This window comes from Orycteropus afer, unplaced genomic scaffold (genome assembly GCF_000298275.1).
Source record: "Orycteropus afer afer isolate SDZICR_OR568_19922 unplaced genomic scaffold, OryAfe1.0 scaffold00119, whole genome shotgun sequence".
In the NCBI taxonomy this organism is placed as follows: domain Eukaryota; kingdom Metazoa; phylum Chordata; class Mammalia; order Tubulidentata; family Orycteropodidae; genus Orycteropus; species Orycteropus afer.
The window spans coordinates 2,746,538-2,767,356 of record NW_006921706.1 but is presented as its reverse complement, the minus strand read 5'-3'; the positions used below and the strand labels follow the sequence as shown (position 1 = coordinate 2,767,356).

At 36.4% G+C, this 20,819-nt stretch overlaps 1 protein-coding gene across 1 annotated transcript in view; it reads right to left on the bottom strand.

Annotated features, from left to right (window-relative positions):
* Positions 1 to 20,819, bottom strand: part of THSD7A (thrombospondin type 1 domain containing 7A) — a 639,499-nt gene that overhangs the window by 121,045 nt on the left and 497,635 nt on the right. Inside the window, exons 7-8 of the mRNA XM_042781429.1 lie at positions 19,527 to 19,721; positions 8,387 to 8,621 (exon numbers count right to left, since the gene is read on the bottom strand). Coding sequence (XP_042637363.1) covers positions 8,387 to 8,621; positions 19,527 to 19,721 — 430 coding nt within the window. The remainder of the gene's footprint in view (positions 1 to 8,386; positions 8,622 to 19,526; positions 19,722 to 20,819) is intronic.

Below are 20,819 nucleotides of genomic sequence, written 5' to 3'. Positions count from 1 at the left end.
ACATCTTTCTTTGGTGAGTAACAACTATGGTCTTAAAAGCTTGCAAGCAGGCATCTAAGCGCAACTATTGGTCTCTCCTCATCAGGAGCAAAGAAGAGCAAAGAAAAGCAAAGACGCACAGAAACAGTCCAAAGGACTAATGTACAATGAGGACCTCAGCCTACATTACTCTGAGACCAGAAGAATTAGATGGTGCCCAGCTACCAATGCCAACCACTTGGAAAGGGATCAAAACTGGGGATCCTGGATAGACTGGGAGAAAAAATGTGGAACAAAATGAAAAACACATAAAAAAAGACCAGGTAAACTGGTTCAACAGAGACTGGTGAAACCTCTGATATTATGGCCCCCCACTCACCTGTCAGGCCTGGAATTGAATTCAGTCCCATGGCTTAATTCTCAGCCAAATAATAGACAAGCCTACAAGCTAACCAAACAACTACAACAAGGAGATGCACTCCTTAGAACAATCAACTATGGGAGATCAGAAGGACAGCATTTGCATTTGCACATGGAGAAATGTAGGAAGGCAGGAATGCATAGGCAAGAAGTACACAGGGAAAAGGTAACCACTGGGAGGAAGTAGGAGTAGAGCTGTTACACTGGGGATTGTAATCAGTGTTACAAAAAAAAAAAAAAGTATATGAAATGTTGGATGTAAAATGAATCTACTTTATAAACTTTCACCTAACACAATAAAAAGTTAAAAAAAAAAAAAAAGACAAACCACTACAGTATCTTATTTTGTATAAGGTTTCTACTTCCTAAAACATCATTTTAGGAAGCTGATTCATGAGATGTAAGTACATTGTCTTGTTCATTATATACTTATGATTTTTAGATTTTCCAATTCTTCCCAGCAGTTTTATGATCTGATTCTACTATCACTAGTGGGCAAATGTTGGCCACGAACATTCACACTAGAAAAAAGTTTCTATTAGGACAACAAATGTTGTTGTTGTTATGTGCCATCGAGTTGGACCTGACTCATAAGGACCCCTCCTTGGGTTTCTGAGGCAGTATCACTGTGGAAGTAGATTGCCCCATCTTCCTTCCGGGGAGTGGCTGGTGGGTTTGAACCGCCAGCCTTCTGGTTAGCAGTCAAGTGCCTGAGCCACTATGCTACCAGAGCTCCTAGGACAACAAATACAGTAACATAATTCAAATAATTAAATGTAATTTAATACAGTAAAATCTGCAAAACAAATACAGTAACATAATTCAAATAATTAAAAGTAATTTAATATAGTAAAATCTGCAAAAGCTGGAACTCGTGTGAGGCAAAAACCTGTCGGAGAGTATTTCCACTAATAGAGAATGATAGTAAAGTGATAAGACTGAACCTTGTCAAAGGTGGAAACTTGTGAGACCTGGAAAAACAAGGCAGTCTTGTTGAAGTTTTGGCTCTCTCAGGTTTCACTGTATTCTCATTCTTAAGCAGTTCTCTTTTGAACTCATATAAATCCCTGCCAACTAATCTAAGAGGTGGTGAAGAAATAAATCAAACAACCACTATAACTCTTGCCAGAATAAGTTGATCAGTTAGTGGGAAATGGCATTTAAAAATACTGCATGTAGTGGAAGCCAAATTTTTTATAGGTCAGGATAAATGGTCTTTTATCAAGTAAGTTAATCAGGTTTTCAGAACTGCACTATAAGTGAAAAAGATTAACACCATTAATCTCTTTCCCATAATTTCTTTATAGCACATTATTATTTATCTACACGTCTTATCTGATACATAAATATTATGCTCTAGTCAATTAAATAGATACATACTTTTCCCTCTCTCTCTAAACCATTGGGATTTACTTGGGAATAGATTTAAAAAATACATAGCCTTCAACATTTAAAAAAAAATTAAATAATAATAATCTCCCTGGTTAGCACAAAAGATAAGCTTGGATTTTCCATAATTACTATGATCACTCAAAGTCATGAACTTCAAAGAAATTTAGATATGAATTATAGAAGTTAATGTATTGTTACAATTGAGATTATGCATCACTAGAAGCACAATTTAACCTGCATTCTTATCCATCAAACATATGGTGAAACCCCACATACAATCCAGTTAATTCTTTTGGAACTATGGAATTATTAGTTAGTAATTATTATTGAAAGCACTCCTTTTCATTAAGCCATTTTTATAATGTTAACAATGGGAGAACATTACTCAATTGCATGCTCTAAAATTCCAGCCCTGACTAAATCAATATAATTACTGTGTTATCACTGACAACTTCCAAATACTCAGTTTTAGTTTAGAAACGTCCACAGCAAGATACTTGGCTAACTGTGGAGGACAAAATTACTAACAACAAGATTGTTAAATGAACACACAACGATAAATTATAAGGCCTAGATTACATCCAGTAAAACTAACTCAAACTTCCTTTGGAGAAGCAATGGTTCAATCAAAATGCTTTTTTTCTCTTTGTACTGTTTGTGTTTAGTGTTTGTGGTTTAATGCAATGAATTGATTTCTCCCAAAATCTTATTCAAGGTCAAATTAAACAGATGGGATAGGAGTTGAAGTTTGTTACTCGGAGGATAGATGAGATCAATAACATTGATTTCACCATTGCACAGTAATCTGTTTTATTAAGAGGAGTTTAAAACAAGGTTTCTATTTGCATTTTTGTTTAAAATGTCTGGAATTAAAAAGCATTCATTGAATTTAACCTAGCATTTAGAAAGAAGGGCAAAAACATTTTCTTTTGAATATTCAGTATTTAATTTTCCAGATTTTTAAGGGCAAAGTAAATGCATTTGTTTTAACAATTCTGCAAATGCATACAGGCAATTGAATAAAGGCTACAAAAGTAAAGCAAAATTTTAATGGAATATTATAGTAGTCCAACATGTGGTTTCAGGGTACACTTCTTACTGAATGATTTCGTCCAGCTAATTCAGCATGCGCTTTCACACATAGACTTGCTCATAAGTATTTGCTTGCTGTCATCCATTACTGGGAATAAAGAAGCCCTGGTGGCAAAGTGGTTAAGTGCTTGGCTGTCCCCCAAAAGGTCCAAGGTTTGGACAAGCTAGCTGCCCTGTGGGAAGAAGTCGTGGCAGTCTGCCTCCGTAAAGATTTACAGCCTTGGAAGCCCTGCGGGGGTACTTCTAGTCTGTCTTAAATGGTTGCTATGAGTTGGAACCAACTAGATGGCAGTGACTTTAAGGTAAAATATTTTATAGTTTATGTAGTAAGGAAAATATCAACATCTGCATTTGAAAAGTAATTAATTATAAAACAAGAACAGAGTGAGCTTTTTCATAGAAACTCAGGACAGTGATCCACCATTCTGCTCCACAACAGGTTGATCAGGTTATAATCCTCTGCAGTGAATGTTTCACCTGTATACTTGTCCCTGCAAGACCCAGATTCCTCCAGGACTTGAGATTTCTCCTCTTGTGTTTGCCACTACTGAACATCAATACACTGGACATTAACTCCAGAGTTACAGGCATAAAAACATAATCATAATTTCTATCAAAATACTGGTTTTGGGCTACTCATTAGGCTTGTGGAATATTATCCCAATTTAAATCTCTCATACCAAAAAAAAAAAAAAAAAAAAAAAACCAACTCACTGCCATGGAGTCGGATGTGACTCACAGCACTCCTCAGTGGGTTTCCAAGGTGGTATCACTATGGAAGTAGATTGTCCAATCTTCCTTCCAAGGACTGGATGCTGGATGGTATATATTTTTAAATATTTCTTAATTCCAACTATATAAGCAGATATCTGGTAGAGCCAGATACTGGGGGTTTTTGGAGCAGCTTTAAGAGGTGGCCTGGAAGTGGAGCTATGCACTGGGGGATTTTGGAGCAGCATTAATGGGCGGCCTGGATGTGGGGCCAGGTGCCAAGGGTTTTTGGAGCAGCTTTAAGGGAGACCAGAGAATGAGCAGAGCAGTTTGGAACACCTAAGGAAGATGAACGTGTCTGTCAGTTTGTCATCCTGTGGTGGCTTATGTGTTGCTATGAGGCTGGAGGCTATGCCACCAGTGTTGCAAATGCTAGCAGGGTTACCCTTGGTGGATAGGTTTCAGTGGAGCTTCCAGACAAGAACAGACTTGGAAGAAGGAAGAAGCCATTCACTTCTAAAAGATGTGCCCAATGAAAACCTTATGAATAGCAGTGAAGTACTGTCTGATATATTACTAGAAACCTTTATGAATAGCCCTGAAACTCATCTGATATAGTGCTAGAAGAAGAGCCCCTCAGATCAGAAGGCACATGAAATATAACTGGGGAACAGTTGCATACTCAGAGTAGAGCCAACCTTAATGACATGGATGCAATAAAGCTTTTGGGACATCCATTGGCTGATGTGGCATGACTCAACATGAGAAGAAACAGCTGTGAACATCCATTAATAATCGGCACATGGGATGCATGAAGTATAACTCTCGGAAAATTGGAAGTTGTCAAAAATGAAATGGAATGCATAAAGATTGATATCCTGAGCTGAAATGGACTGGTTTTGGTCATTTTGAATCAGACAACCATATGATCTACTACGCTGGGAATGACTGAAGAGAAATGGCATGGCATTCATCATCACAAAGACTGTTTCAAGATCTGTCCTAAAGTACAATGCTGTCAGTGATAGGATAATATCCACACGTCTGCAAGGAAGAGCAGTTAATACTGCAATTATTCAAATTTATACACCAACCACCAAAGCTGAAGACGAGGAAATTGAAGATTTTTACCAACTCTCGCAGCCTGAATTTGACCAAACACGCAATCAAGATGTGTTGATGATGACTGGTGACTGGAATGCAAAAGTTAGAAATAAAGAAGAGTAGTTGGAAAATACGGCATTGGTGATAGAAATGACACTGGAGATTGCATGATACAGTTTTGCAAGACCAATGACTTACTCATTGCAAATACCTTTTTTTCAAAAACACAAATGGCGGCTATACACGTTGACTTTACTAGATGGAGTACACAGGAATCGAATTGACTACATCTGTGGCAAGAGGTGATGGAAAAGTTCAATATCTTCAGCCAAACAAGGCCAGGAATTGATAGTGGAACAGACCATCAACTGCTCATATGCAAGTTCAAGATGAAGTTGAAGACAATTAAAAGATGTCCACAAGAGGCAAAATATGAAGTTGATTCTGAATTTGGAGACCATCTAAAGAAGAGATTTTATGCATTGAACACCAATGACTGAAAACCAGAGAATTGTGGGATGACATCAAGAACATCATCTAGGAAGAAAGCAAGGGGTCATTAAAAAGACAAGAAAGAAAGGAAAGACCAAAATGGATGTCAGAAGAGACTCTGAAACTTGCCCTTGAATGGAGAGTAGCTTAAGCAAATGGAAGAAATAATAAAATAAAAGAGCTGAACTAAAGATTTCAAACAGCATCTCAAGAAGACAAAGCCAATTATTTTATAATGAAATGTGCAAAGACCTGGAGTTAGAAAACCAAAAGGTAAGAACACACCCAGTTTTTCTTAAACTGAAAGAACTGAAGAAAAAATTTAAGCCTCAAATTGCAATACTGAAAATTTCTATGGGCAAAATATTGAACGATGCAGGAAACATCAAAAGAAAATGGAAGGAATACACAGAGTCACTGTACCAAAAAGAATTGGCTGATATTCATCCATTTTAGGAGGTGGCATATGATTAAGAACAAATGGTATTGAAGGCAGAAGTCAAAGCTACACTGAAGAAATTGGCAAAAAACAAAGCTTCACGAATTGACGGAATACCCATTGAGACGTTTCAACAAACGGATGCCTCACTGGTGGCATTCATTCAGCTATGCCAAGAGACTTGGAAGACAGCTACCAGGCCAATTGACTGGAAGAGGTCTATATTTTTACCCATTGCAAAGAAAGGTGATCCTACAGAATGTGGACATTATCGAACAATATCACTGATATCACACATAAATAAAATCTAACTGAAGATAATTCAAAAACAGCTGTAACAGTATGTTGACAGAGAACTTCCAGAAATGCAAGCTGGATTCAGGAGTGCATATAGAAAGAGGAATATCATTGCTGATGTTAGATGGATCTTGACTGAAAGCAAAGAATACCAGAAACATGTTTACTTATGTTTTATTGACTCCACAAAAGCATTTGATTGTGTGCATCATAACAAATTATAGGTAACATTGAGAAGAACAGGAATTTCAGAATACTTAATTGTTCTCATGAGGAACCTGTACATAGACCAGGAGGTTGTTGTTCAAAGAGAACAAGAGGACACTGGATGGTTTTAAATCAAGAAGGGAGTGCATCAGGGTTGTATCCTTCCCTTTCACCATACTTGTTCAATTTATAAACTGAGCAAATAATCTGAGAAGCTGGATTATATGAAGAAAAACGTGGCATCAGGATTTGAGGAAGACTCATTAACAACCTGAGATACACAGAGGACACAACTTTGCTTGCTGAAAGTGAGGATGACTTGAAGCACTTACTGATGAAGATTGAAGACCATGGTCTGCAGTATGAATTACACTTCAATATAAAGAAAACAAAAATTCTCACAACTAGACCAATAAGCAGCATCACAATAAAAAGAGAAAAGATTGAAATTGTCAAGGACTTCATATTACTTGTTTCTACAATCAATACCAATGGAAGTGGCAGTAAAGACATCAGATGACATACTGCATTGGGAAAATCTGTTGCAAAAGACCTCTTTCAAGTGCTGAAGAGCAAAGATGTCTCCTTGAAGACTAAGGTGTGCTTAACTCAAGCCATGGTATTTTGAATCACATCATATGCATGTGAGAGCTGGACAAAGACTAAGGAAGGCCAATGAAGAGTCGATGCTTTTGAGTTGTGGTGTTGGTGAAGAATGGTGAGAGTACTATGGACTGCTAAATGAATAACAAATCTATCCTGGAAGAAGTGCCACCGGAATGCTCCTTGGAAGCGAAAATGGCCAAACTTTGTCTCACCTACTTAGGTCATGTTGTCAGAACGAACCATTCCCTGGAGAAGGAGGTCACTCTTGGTAAACTGGAGGGTCAATGAAAAAAGGGAAGGCCCTCAACAAGATGGAATGACACAGTGGCTGCAACGATGGGCTCAGGTATAGCAAGGATCGTGAGAATGGCACAGGACCAGGAAGTGTTTCGTTCTATTGTACTTAAAATCACTATGAATTGGAGACAACTCTATGCACCTAACAACAACAACAAATAAGCAAATAGAGTATTGGGCAAAATACCCCTAATGTCTGTAATTCAGGCAAGGAAAAACAAACAAACAAACTTCTAACAAGAATCTTATATATCCCTCTGGAGTTTTACATACATCAGATATAATATTACCATTTCCCTGAAACAATAATAATGACCTCAAATTCCTAAGAAAAAGTAACAACTAAAATTTATTGAGAACTACCATTATTATTATTTTTCCACTTAATCCTTTCAACCAACTTGGAAAACTGAAGCCAGTAGAAGTTAAGTAGCATGCAGATCATACAAAACACAGCCATCGGACTAAGGACTTGGTAAATATGAGGTCACTTTTACACCTATGAAAAACTGACTGACTTTGTTTTTCATGTTACAGATGGTTTGAATTTGAAAATTTTATGTTGTCTGAGCAGGTTCACCTCCAAAGAAATGTATTTTCAGAGTTGATTGCTTTTAACTAATTTTCTCTAAGTATTGATTAGTCCAGCAACGAATGTTCAGTTACTTGCTTTTGTTTATATTTTGCAAAGGCCCTTCTAGTATGCCAACTCTCTAGTCCTTTGTCCTTCCCTCTAGCAAATCGTTTGCCTTGTTGTTATGGTACTCATAACCATAATGAGAAACAGATAGTTTCTCTACTTTCAACACTCATTCTATCCCAAGGCTCTCTCTTGGAAGTAAATGGCTTACTATTTTAACCAATGGAAGATGTAATAAGTTTGGTCTCAGTAATTTTGATATAGTATTTTCCAGGGGAATTGAAAGGCAGATCAAAAGAGGTTACTACCCAATTAAATTAGATTGGCAGCCTCCATAGCCTACGGATACATAGGAGGTCATGAACGGCCTACAATGTCAGGACTTCATATAGTGTCATTATTGATCAGTCAGGCCTAAAGCAAGCACTTCTTTCACTGCCTCACTAGCTTAATAAAAACGTAAAGTGCTACTATAAAACAGAAAGTAGGTACTATATAGAAAGTTTCCTCCGGATTTATGGATCCTAGACACAATGCTCTAAGGCTATTATAACTTTACCAGCAGCTGACATTCAAAACAAACACATTTCACTCTTGAGGACAGGTATGACAAGCATCAAAATGCTCCATTTCATGAAGCAAGTGAAGCCTGAACCAATCCTCTGCACGGTTAACCACAGGATTTACTGTTGTCATTTTAAAGCCCTTACTTTTTGGGTCCCACTTGGCCCACATTGACTCGTACACAAATGACTTTTCTTGTTTGCATGCCGACGGAGCAAGAGGCCTCCCCATTCCAAGTTGTAGTTGTGTTGAAGGATGATACTGAGGTGTCCTCGATGCACTGACCCCAGGGACCAGTTTGCCAGTGGTATACAGTACAAGGATGCTCATTACAGCTGCGCACCTCTTGTAAAGCACTGCTATTTGGACAGTGAACTCTACCTGTAAAAATGAACAAGGGTCCAGATTAGATATGGTGCCATCATGAATCTTGCCATTCTGTTTCTTAGAATTAACATGGTTAACAGTAACAATTAGATCTCCTACTTTTTTGAGCACATAACCTATGACCAGCACACTGCTAGGTAAGCAACATATTAATCTTACCATATTTGACACAGTCTGGCTTAAAATATAAACTATGTGGTATATGTGACATTTGATTTGGGAGCTATGAAGACTTCAGAAGGAGAAGTTGTTATTCTCCTGAGAAACTGAAAAGGAAATGCAAATGAAATCTATGTAATTTCCAACCATGAACATTGGCATTGGGACTCTGTGGATAGAAAAACCCAATGGGTTTTCAAATGTTAAAACTAAATTGATTGTAAAAGTTAAGGAAATGTTTATATATTGGAGGACATTTTCTTTGTTGGTTACCAGGGGTGGGAGGGAAGGGGAGGGAATGCTGTTAGATAGATAGAGATAAATATTGATTTGGGTGAAGAGAAGGGCAATGTACCAAATGTGAGTGACCAATATGGCAGCATTGAGGATGAGAAAGACAGAGAGAGTTACATGGGCAGTACAAACAACAAATATGAACCCCTTTGTAAATACAATACTGAGTTGTTAATGAAAGCAAACATGGGTATAGGGACGGATAGATGGGTGAACAAGCTAAACAATTATGTATGTCTAAATGGAGAGTGTATCCAAGATCATATACAGGGTTGGCAGACAATGGGCCTCTCGAAGAGTATGAAGGGATGGACACTGGGAGGAGGTAACTATGGGGAGGAAGTGGGAGGGGAGCTGCTGCATTGTAAATTTTGGTCAATGACATGAGACAAAGTATATGTGAACTGCTGTATGAAAAGTGAATTTACTCTGTAAATCTTCACCCAAATCCTAAAAAAAAAAAAAAAAAAAAAAACTAAATTGAAAGTCTTAGTTACAGGTTTTAAAGTACTGCTTATCACATGTATGTTTTAATGTATTAGGCTCTAAGGTGAATAGAAATAGAGGTTTTAAAATGGTAATAACATTTTTTTTCAAGTCTAAGGTCTCAAAGAAAGACAAGTGGATGTAAATAAACTATGATACATTGCTCTCTTATCAACTCTAATTTTTATAGTTATTAAAATTGGTCTTTATTACTTATATACATAGTTTTCTTTTAAAGATACATATTTGTAAAGTTATCATTCTTTTATATACACAAGAAAGCAAAGTATAAGAGAAATGAATTGGTTAAGGTATAAAATTTCTTCACATTCAGATTCCAAATCTTTCAAATAGCTTTTTAACTCACACTCCTCAAAGTTTGTGTCCTCTTGCACAGAGTCATCTTCTGTGACATCTAGAGTGTTGGAGAAGCAGCATTTCTGAAAAAAGTGCACTCGAGTGTTGCCTACAGGAGTTTCTTCTAAGGATACTGGTATTCATTGCTAAGTTTGGATGCCGTTGCATTCTCAATTGCACCAAAAAGTATCAATGAAAGTTTTAAGCAAACAACTAGCATTCATTTTCCATCCCCAAATGGTCCTTCTCCCTGCTGTTGAGTCCATTTGACTCATAGTGACCCCTCCTTGGGTTTCTGAGTCAGTATCTCCTTATCTGTTTTTATTTGTTTGTTTCTGGAAGAAACACCATAGTATATTTACTATTACCACCATGAGTAACAACCAAGTTTACGTAAAAGCAATGACAACTATGTGATAACTGCTGTCTGGCCCCACTGGTTTTAAAATGCATTCATCCTAAGATGTAATAATTCTATAGATGTTAAAGGGTAAAGCTGATGGAATTTTGCATCAATGGAATATAGTATTAAGGAATCCTTTTTTACTTGCTAGCCCCCTAAGTCTTTATAGGTGTAAACTCATTTAATGTTTTATGAGGTAAATATTATTAAATGGATGAGACTATACAGCTTAAATGATGTGATCACTGTAACAGATGGAGGTAATGAAGCCAAGTTTCTTATCACTATGCTATTTATAGGAGCTCTGGTAGCATAGTGCCTAAGGCACTTGACTGCTAACCAGAAGGCTGGCGGTTCAAACCCACCAGCCACTCCTCTGAAGGAAGGTTGGGCAATCTACTTCCGCAGTGATACTGCCTCAGAAACCCAAGGAGGGGTCACTATGAGTCGTGTCCAACTTGATGGCACATAACAACAACAACAACATGCTATTTATAATACCAAGTATGAAAAAAGGCCTATATGGTTAAAAGCAGAGTTTTGGACTGTTAGATCTACTGAAACATATGCAGCCTCTGGATTTCATTCTCAGGAAAAGACATTTTACTGGTTGGTAATATGGAGTGATGGGAATCTTGGGTGATCATCATCAAAATTTGTGATAGTGAATGGAGGAAATGTTGAATATAAGTGATGAGTTTTAGACATTAGGAAAGCAAATTAGAAGTTTGTTTAAAAAGTGCCCAATGACTAGAGACCCTAACAAGGAAGCTGGCCAAAGAGGACTGAGATTTGCAAAAGTCAGAAACAAAGCTGGTGGTCACATTCTAAGCTGATGTTTAGATATGGTTTCACTTATGATAAGGACATTCCTCTACTCAGTAAATAAATCAGTAGGCAGTTTATGTGAGACCTTAACTGCAATTTGGAATCATTTACAGTATTGAATATGAGACCAACATCAGAATAGACTGCATTAAACATTAATGTTCTCTGTTTCACGAAGGTGAAAACATCTGTCACAGTTCATACCTATCTTCTTTCACACAGCTTAGTGGTCTTGGCAGCCCCAGCAAAGAAGTTTAGGATTTTAATAGGAATGAATCCTAAAACATACTAATTGGATTGAGGAGAAATAAATGAGCACTCCTATTACTCATTCCCTGAGGCATCAGATTTATCCCATCTTTTTCAGACAAACAGATGCTAATTATACACATGATATATCATATATATAATAGATATAGCAGTAGACATATGTATAACCATCTTAACCATTTATTTATATTTAATAGTAAATTGAATCATCTACAAAAAATGTTTCTTTACTTAACTCATTTTTTTACATGTGTTATCAGTATGCTGTTTAAATGATGATTTAAAAACTCTGAATTGTTTTTGACACTGGAATTGACTGGTTAGCTTTAGAAAAAAGTGATGACAAAAAAAAAAAAAAACTTATACAACATCAGCATAATGTGTCGAGGAACTGCTAGGTAGCTGTTAAGTTTACAGACACAAAGATTATTTATTTCCTTGCCCCAATCCACACTAAAACCACATCAGCAGCTTTGGTCTGATGTTAGTATACTAGCACAGATAAGCCCCAATGTGGTCTTCATCATAGTATAACAATGATATGGCAATTCTGAAAGTATGACTTGGAGTACTAATCAGTCATTTCAACATTATCATGTTGTTTGCAGAGTAATTTTATGGTAGAATAATTGACATATATAATCTTCAATTTATCTATTATTTGTTGTTATTGTTGTTATATGCCGTTGAGTTGGACCCGACTCATAGCGACCCCTCCTTGGGTTTCCGAGGCAGTATCACTACGGAAATAGATTTCCTAACCTTCCTTCTATTATTTATAGGAAAAGCTAATTTCAGACATCTTGGAATATTTCCTAGTACTAGAGAAATTATAAAAGGTAACCTGTGACAAAATTAGTAATAAGTGTATTAAAGGATAACCTCTTATATTAAAAAAAACATGTGCTTAATAATAATACAACTATCTAGATTTTCTATCATCTCATCAAAGGGAAGAACTTTATAAGACCTCAGTGACATTTTGTGATATAAATAAAGTTTTATGCCCAATGCCCATATAGAAATAACAGCTAGTATGTGAAAACTTCTATCTCAGAAATGAATAGGTGACTTTTTCTTCCCACCTCAAGTTCATAAAAACTTTGTTAGGATATATTTGAACAGATAAGTAAAGAGAAGTAGCGTTTCTTGTTTTGGCACTGATTACCTAACGCCGTCTTCAAAACAATAATTAGAGGTACATGTGCATTAAGCACTATATTCAATGTTCATGTGAAATGCTGCAAGGTATATCTAGACGGGTTAGAAATAGATGCTACTACCTCAAGGATTATATAAGCTATTGGGGAAAATAAGCAGGGGAATAAAACAAGTACAAAAAAAGGTATAATTCTAGACAGAATATAATAAATAATATTAAGAGAGGTATTTAGGATAATCAGGATTCAAAGGCAGGAGACTGTATTAGTTTTGGGGAACAGAAAAAAACTTTAGATAGAAGGAGGCATTGAAGTGAGCTTTTAAGGAGAAGGAGTCTGGGAAAGGAGAGAAAGAAGGGAGGCTTTTTTCTAAGTAAGAGAAAAATTAATAAAAGCAAAGGCATGCAGACAGGTATGACCTTGGGAATCAGCAGTATTGATGCAGTCAATTGGAGTGTAGCGTTCACATAGGGAAGTAACTGGAAACAAGGATAAAGAAGTAGGTTGGGATCATGTTAAGAAGAGGCTATTAGTATTCTATGATTTACAGTTTCAAGGTTCTTCTAACTTTTTCTACTAATGGAGTCCATACCTATTTAAAAGAGACCCCTGCTGGGTTAAAATATGCACTGGCAATGGCATGATATGGAGGAACTGAATGGGAAGAGCATTAGCTGCAGAGAACCTCGGGAGAGGTTAGATATGGTTTTCTTTTTTTGAGGAAGGAAATAGAGACTTTCCACTGTGGAGCCTGCATAATTCTTGTGCAGTGGTCCTGTTGGGACAGACTGAAGCAGAACATCTTTTTCAAGGTCAACAGTGAGAGGAAGAGGAAGTTGATAGCATTTACTTAGAAGCCACAGTTATGTGTGTGTATATACATTTTATGAGTGCAGGGCTCTTCAAATTCCTCTACGAAATATAGCTGTTCCTTGACTTTTAGGATTAAAAGCATTTAACTATAAAAACTGAACAATTTAGAAATATACCACCCCTCAATGTTTTGTGAGAGCTCTGATAGTGTAGTGCCTAAGGCACTTGACTGCTAACCAGAAGGCTGGTAGTTTAAACCCACCAGCCACTCCTCAGAAGGAAGCCTGGGCAATCTACTTCCATAGTGATACCACCTCGAAAATCCAAGGAGGGGTTGCTATGAGTGAGTTTGGTTTTGGTTTCATTGTTTTCCAGTTTCTTAAAAATTTTTTGCAGGCTTATCTGAGGAAGAAAAATGGCATAATTTTATTTCAATTTGCTTCTATTCTCTGCATGCATAAAGCAGGTGTGAAGGCATATTAAAATTTGGCTGATGAAGTTATAATACCAGGTCATTTTGAACTTTGCAAAAATAAATATTCTTTCATTTCTTGCTCTGTAAGGATAACTAACTACATGATGATAATTAACAGGAGTTGTTATTCAGTGGAAAACATTTTATAATAATTTTTCCTTTTAAATCAAGCTTATTAAAAATGTGCATCAGTAGTTAAAAAGATTTTGAAAGCAAAAATATAACAGCAATTTTTAAATTTAAATTTCAAATTTAACCTATGACTTTTCATATAAAAATGCAGACTTAAGTATTAAAAGATTGCTTCCCTTTAGAATTTCGTAACATAATTTTATAGATGCTTTGGGAACCAATCTTAAAATTTATATAATAGAAGGAAGATTTTTACCACAAGGTACCATATTGCTATTGTTAGGTGCCATTGAGTTAATTTCAACTCATCGCGACCCCATGTGACAGAGTTGTTGTTGTTATGTGCCCCGAGTCAGTCCTGACTCATAGTGACCCCTCCTTGGGTTTCCGAGACAGTATCTCTACGGAAGTAGATTGCCCCATCTTCCTTCCGAGGAGTGGCTGATGGTTTTGAACTGCCAGCCTTCTGGTTAGCAGTCAAGTGCCTTAGGCACTATGCTACCAGAGTTCCTATGTGACAGAGTGTTGTTGTTGTTGTTGTTATGTGCCGTGGAGTCAAACCCGACTCATAGCGACCCCTCCTTGGGTTTCCGAGGCAGTATCACTACGGAAGTAGGATTCCTTCCGAGGAGTGGCTGGTGGGTTTGAACCGCCAGCCGTCTGGTTAGCAGGCAAGTGTCTTAGCCACTATGCTACCAGAGCTCCCCTGTGACAGAGTAGAACTACCCAATAGGCCTTCCTAGAATCTTTACAGGAGGAGATGACCTGGTCTTTCTCCCATGGAGCTGTTAGGCGGTTCAAACTGCCAGTTTTTCAGTTAGCAGCTGAGAGCTTAGCTGTTGCACTACTAGGGCTTTTCAAACTATCATACAATGTTAAAAAGTTAATTATCAATTTACTTAACCAGAAGAAGTCAAAGCTTTGTTGTTGTTATGTGCCGCTGAGTCACACCTGACTCATAGCAACCCATGCTTGGGTTTCTGAGGTGGTGTCACTACAGAAGTAGATTGCCCAACCTTCCTTCCGAGGAGTGGCTGGTGGTCTTAGGGAGTTTATATATCATGTCATTTTATTTTAAAGTGAAAAGAACTGCTTTTACTTTCTCTAGTACATTAATATTTCAGGTGCTACCATTTGTGATCTGGATTCCAAAAGACAATATTTCAAGAACAGACATTTTATGGCAATTTTTGTGCATTGCACATAATATGTTATAAAATGTTTCTGAAGATTGTGTGAAAAGCAATTATGTAAAAATTGTTTTTGTTCCACTATTTTTTTTCATGTTTTACTTCTGAACCAACCTCAAAATTTGGAAGAAGTTTTTGAAATGATACCACATTACCCTCAATACTTTAGTATGTATTTCCTATAAACAATGACATTCTCCTACACATAACCACACACAATAAACAAAATCAGGAAATTAACATTGATATATCATTGCCATTTAATTGTCAGACCTCATTCAAGTTTATCAATTCGTGCAAAATAACCTTTATAGGAAAAAGATCCTGTTCAGAATCAAATGTATTTAGATGTCACATTTTGTTAGTCTCTTTCAATCTGGAATAAAAACCCAAAAACCAAAGTCACTGACTTCTAGTCAATTCCGCTCATAGTGACCCCTCCTTGGGTTTCCGAGGTGGTATCTCTACAGAAGTAGATTGCTCAGTCTTCCTTCCGAAGAGTGGCTGGTGGGTTTGAACCACCACCCTTCTGGTTCGTAGTAGTCAGATGCCTTAGGCACTATGCCACCTGAGCTCTTGTCTGCAATAATTCCTCATACTGTAGACTCTTGAAGAACATAGGACTTCTATTTTAATTAGTATTTCAATTAGCGTTTGTCTGATGTTTTCTCTTGATTGTTGTTATTGGCTGCTGTTGAGCCAGTTCCCACGGGCACCTAATGTACCATGAAATGAAACTTGCCTGGTCCTGTGCCATCTTCATGATTGTTCGTGCTCTAGGGTCCAGTTTTTTGTGGCCATTTTGCATTTTTAGTGTTTTTCTGCCCTAACTTGGAAATATTCTGCTGTGATTTACAGAGTTTTTATTGACTATTTTTTGGAAGTAGATCACCAGGCCTTTCTGTCAGTCTGAAAGCTCTGCTGAAGCCTGTCCACTATGGGTGACTCTGAGGTGTTTGAAATACTGGTGGCATAGCTTCCAGCATAATAGCAGCCCATAAGACACCATAGTACACCACACTGACAGATGGTGGTGGTCCTCTTGATTAGATTCTGTATCTGTATTTTTGAAAAGAACATCAACATAAATGATGTCATGTTTTTATTGCAACACATCAAGGACACATGATTTTGATTTGCTCCATTACTCATGATGCAAACTCTGATCACAGGATTAAGGTGGTGTCTATTATGCTTCTCCATTACGGAGACACTTGAGAATATTTGTCATCAAATATTCAAGTTATTAATTCATTTATTTTCTATCAATATGGATTCATGATTTCCCATTTTATTTAATGATCTATGATCTATTACTATTATTATTTGTTTTGGTATTCAAATTGTCCCATATATGACCAGTGGGATATCCTTCAAGCAGGTGTCTATAGCCTCTGGACATGTCCTTTTCTTCTTTGCTTTTTGGCACATGATCTTCTAGGCACTACCTATACTTTTCCTATTCCAGCCTTCTGCAATCAGCTATTTCTCCAAGGATCCTTGGTCCTTTTTATTGCAACCTTTACTGGAACTTTACAAACACACATATATGCACACACACACACACATACACACATGACTCAGTAAATCAGGGTTAACACCACTAGCCAATTCTCTTCTCACAGTAGGATTTTATTTTCCATTCCCTTGCAGTTAGACATGGCTATGCAACTTGTTTCAATAATAAAATGGCATAAATCACTTCTGGATGTAAGAAATTCATTTCTTATGCTTGACTCTCCAACTGTTTTCTTCCCCTGGCATGGGGTCCATAGAAGCAGATTTTTTTATGGAGGTTCAATGAGAACCATTTCATGGAAGAAAGACTGCCTGGGACAGTTGCTCAAACCTGCAGCAAAACTTCCCATGATGAAGCTTTTAAATTACTAAACTTCCAGGCAATTTGTCATTGTAATTTAACTTAATCTATCCTTACAAATAGAAGAGGTCATCTAATCTACAGCATAATGTTTAATGGTGAGGTTATGACTGAGATGAACAAAACTATAGGTTTCAGCATTTATTTTGTAAATTCAGATAAATACTTTTCACATGAACTTGCCCTGTAAATCATTTCACCAGTTAATAGTATACTTTTATGTCTAACCATTCGATATATAATTTTCTTAAAGTTTTCTTTTCCCTTAAGGTTGTCACAGTAAATCTCTGTGCATAAAAAAGCTAAGAACATTTATGGAACATATAAAACAGTAATTCTTGGGGGAATGTTAGAAAGACATACTTTTATGTACAATTATAAAGAATCCTCTAATTAGCAAGGAGAGACGATTTTAAATCTGCCTGCAAATATAGTTCCAAAATGATTTTTAAAAATTGATCTGAATTAGGTAAGACTTATTTTAAGGAAGAGAAAATGTGTTAGTGTCCAGTAAATAATATGTATTAACTAAGTACTTTTTGAATTATAAATTCTCCATCAAACATTTCACATAATTACATATAATTAATGTTATTAATAGAGAAAAATACTGAGCAATTTCATGATGCTCATGAGCAGATTCACCAATGACAGAGTACCCACCATGGTTTCTATTTAAAATTACATTTTGAATTCCATGTCTTTATGATTTACTATAAAAACATCTACTGTTTTCCAGCAGGAGTTGCTTATAATGCAGTTACTTGACTTAATTAAAAATTACAGAAGTCCTACACTTTCAAACTAAGTGGATGATGCATATCAAAGATCAATCATAAATTTCTGCCTTTAAAACATTTCATGACCTTTCAGTGTACAGCATCATGTCTATTGAAATAATGATCTGGTGAGTTTTGCAAGCATGGCAAAATCTCTGCCATGTGACTCAGGGGGTGAAGAGTCACTCATTACTAGTCACACTGCAAGTGTCTGCAGAGAATAATGGATTTAAAGGAAGCAGGGTGACCACAGATCTAATTTTAATGAAGCCCATGATACAATCTGAGCTGATAGAATTTGAAGTCTGAATATAATCTTCACAAGGTTAGAGGTACTATTGGACAACATAAGGAATATAATTTTCTCTTGTAAAGATTCTATTTTTCTATTAGGTATGTTCAACACATACAATTTTGGGGGGGGGTAGCAGACAGATATGTTTATATTAAGGTGATAAGAAAAAGTTTCTGTAAACTATAATGAAAATTCTAAATTTTTGCATACATTATCATTTTTTTAACATGTAAAATGTTTTATTTATATCTTAGGGCCAGGTAATTCTATTTTTGCTTAAGTATTACACACACAGATAGTAAGTTTTGTTAAATGAAAATATTATAGATTTTACTGCTAAAGCATTTCATAAAGAAAAAAAATACAAAAAGAGTAGGCCCCTCATAAAACCCTAATAACTGAAATTTGTAATGGGGGGGTATATATATAGAGAGAAACACATACTTACTTCAAATACAAGTCATTATCAGTGCTAAATGTGAATAAAGAGAAGGGCCATTTAGCTTGATAACATTAAAATAACATACAGCAATTTTCCTGAGAAAGAACATGCCTTAATGTGACAGAACTTGATTTGCTTCTATGCCTTCTTTATTCCTATGTTATTCTGCAGAATGACAAGATTAATTATGACATTATATCATCCAGTCACACAGAGGCCAAATTAGCATTTGGATATAAGCTTGAGAGACAATTACCAAGAGCCTTGTATTTCTCGTCAATAAAGCTTGCACAAGTGAGGTATGAATATGTGACAAAACATGTTTTGTTCACCCAATAGGGTGAAGTGATTTAGGAGCAACATATTTTAAAAATAAACACAATCTACATATGATAATTCTGTACCTCAGAGCCTACACTCAGAACCCTGAACGGAAGAAAATCCACATAATTTTCCGTGAAACCCTAGTCATGCTGGTATGCTGATGTTTGCTTTATTTTACTTTTAACTTTATATGCCAATTTATAAGAAGGCAGAATGTGATTTTAAAACAAAAAAATGACTACTGAAATGTAGAGCAAGCAATAGAACCTGACATTTAGAATTTCAGAAGCCATTTGTAGACCTTTTAGTAGGTTTAACATCTTGGAGTGGAGAGAATCTGAATTATTAAGAGAGTACAAATAACAAAATAACAAAGTGAGTGCACTTTTAAAAGTATTTTTTCTTTTTTTAACAAAGCTCCATCTATTTTCAAGTTTAATTTTGTGAACAGAACTGAATTACCCAATACCTCAGGAGATGGTAAATCCTTTTGGATATTTGGGCTTCTAGCAGTTGGTGTTCATACATTATCTCACCTAGGCTACGTAAAGAAAATGAACATCAACTTCTGGGGAAAAAAAAAAAAAGTCCCTTCTGAAGCTGATGATCTTACCTTCTTCACTTGCATATGCCAGAATAGACCGTGCACGTATCTGTTTCCCTTCGGTGGTTTTCCCGGAGCAGGTGTGTGAGCAGGAGGACCAAGAAGACCACATGCTGAGCACACAGTCTTTTGGGCATGGGACATCACAGGCAACAGGGATGGGGAAGATGGCATCTCTGCACAGCTGTCTGTCAACTTCTTCTCCTGGGAAAGAGATGACCACCAACAGTTTATCATTGTTAAAGCACTGTAAAATGAGCAAGTGAAACCAGATGGGAACTCAGATAAATTGGATCATATTCCCTTTGGTCTTAGTTAAAAGAAAGCCAATGTATATTACCAAGAGAGATAGTGTATACAGCCAGAAATTAGAACATAGGGACTTGTGTGTATATGTTTCTCCAAATGAGATTTTTATCATCAGAAATATATATGTGGATCAGTTAGACAGCTAAGAGTATTCTTATGTTAAGATATCTGTCCATCAAGTGATTTTTATGTTAGGCTTGAAATAAAGAGAATTCATGAAATATGTTCCCTTCTTTATGGGAAATGAGTCATTATTTACAAAGTAAAAATGAATATATCCATAGTATGTGCCACATGTTTTCAAGAACCAATTCATTGGTATCTCTCTCACAAATTCTCTTGTGCCTCCCAGAGAATTTATTTTTGTATGATTGACAATCTTTTTCTTTCATAAAAAATTGAGATGAGCTGCAGATTGCCAAGAAATGTAAATGATAGGATAGCATTATAAAACCAATGCTTAATGTGGTCACACTGGAAGAGGGAGAGAACATAGACAAGGCATACAAATGGCAGAAGTAAGATGGTGTCACTCCAGGTCTTAAAACTCTTCAGTAGTTCCCTATTGCTCTAAAGATAAAAACTAGATTTCTTAAATGTTTACAACACTTCCAATGATCTGGCTCTTGTTTCCCTTTGTAGCCTCATCTCACGTCACTCTCTCTTTTTGCCCTCAAATGTTTTGTCATGTGGAACCGCTCTCATTTCTTATAACCATGATAAGCTCTTTCCCTTATACACCTTCATTTCATATGTTTTCCTCTTTGCCTGGGGCTTCTGGCTCCTAATACATATACTTTTTCTTAGTCTGCCTATCCTGCTTTTCTTCCATTCTCAGTTTACTAGAATTTTTCCATGGAAAATGTTTCCTGATCTCACCATCCTGAGCTTTCTCTTCCACATATAGGTTTCATAGAACCCATATACCCTCATTGGCATTTTCTTATTTGCTTCTAACCCTAGTAAACTCTAAGTTTTGTAAGGACAATGGTT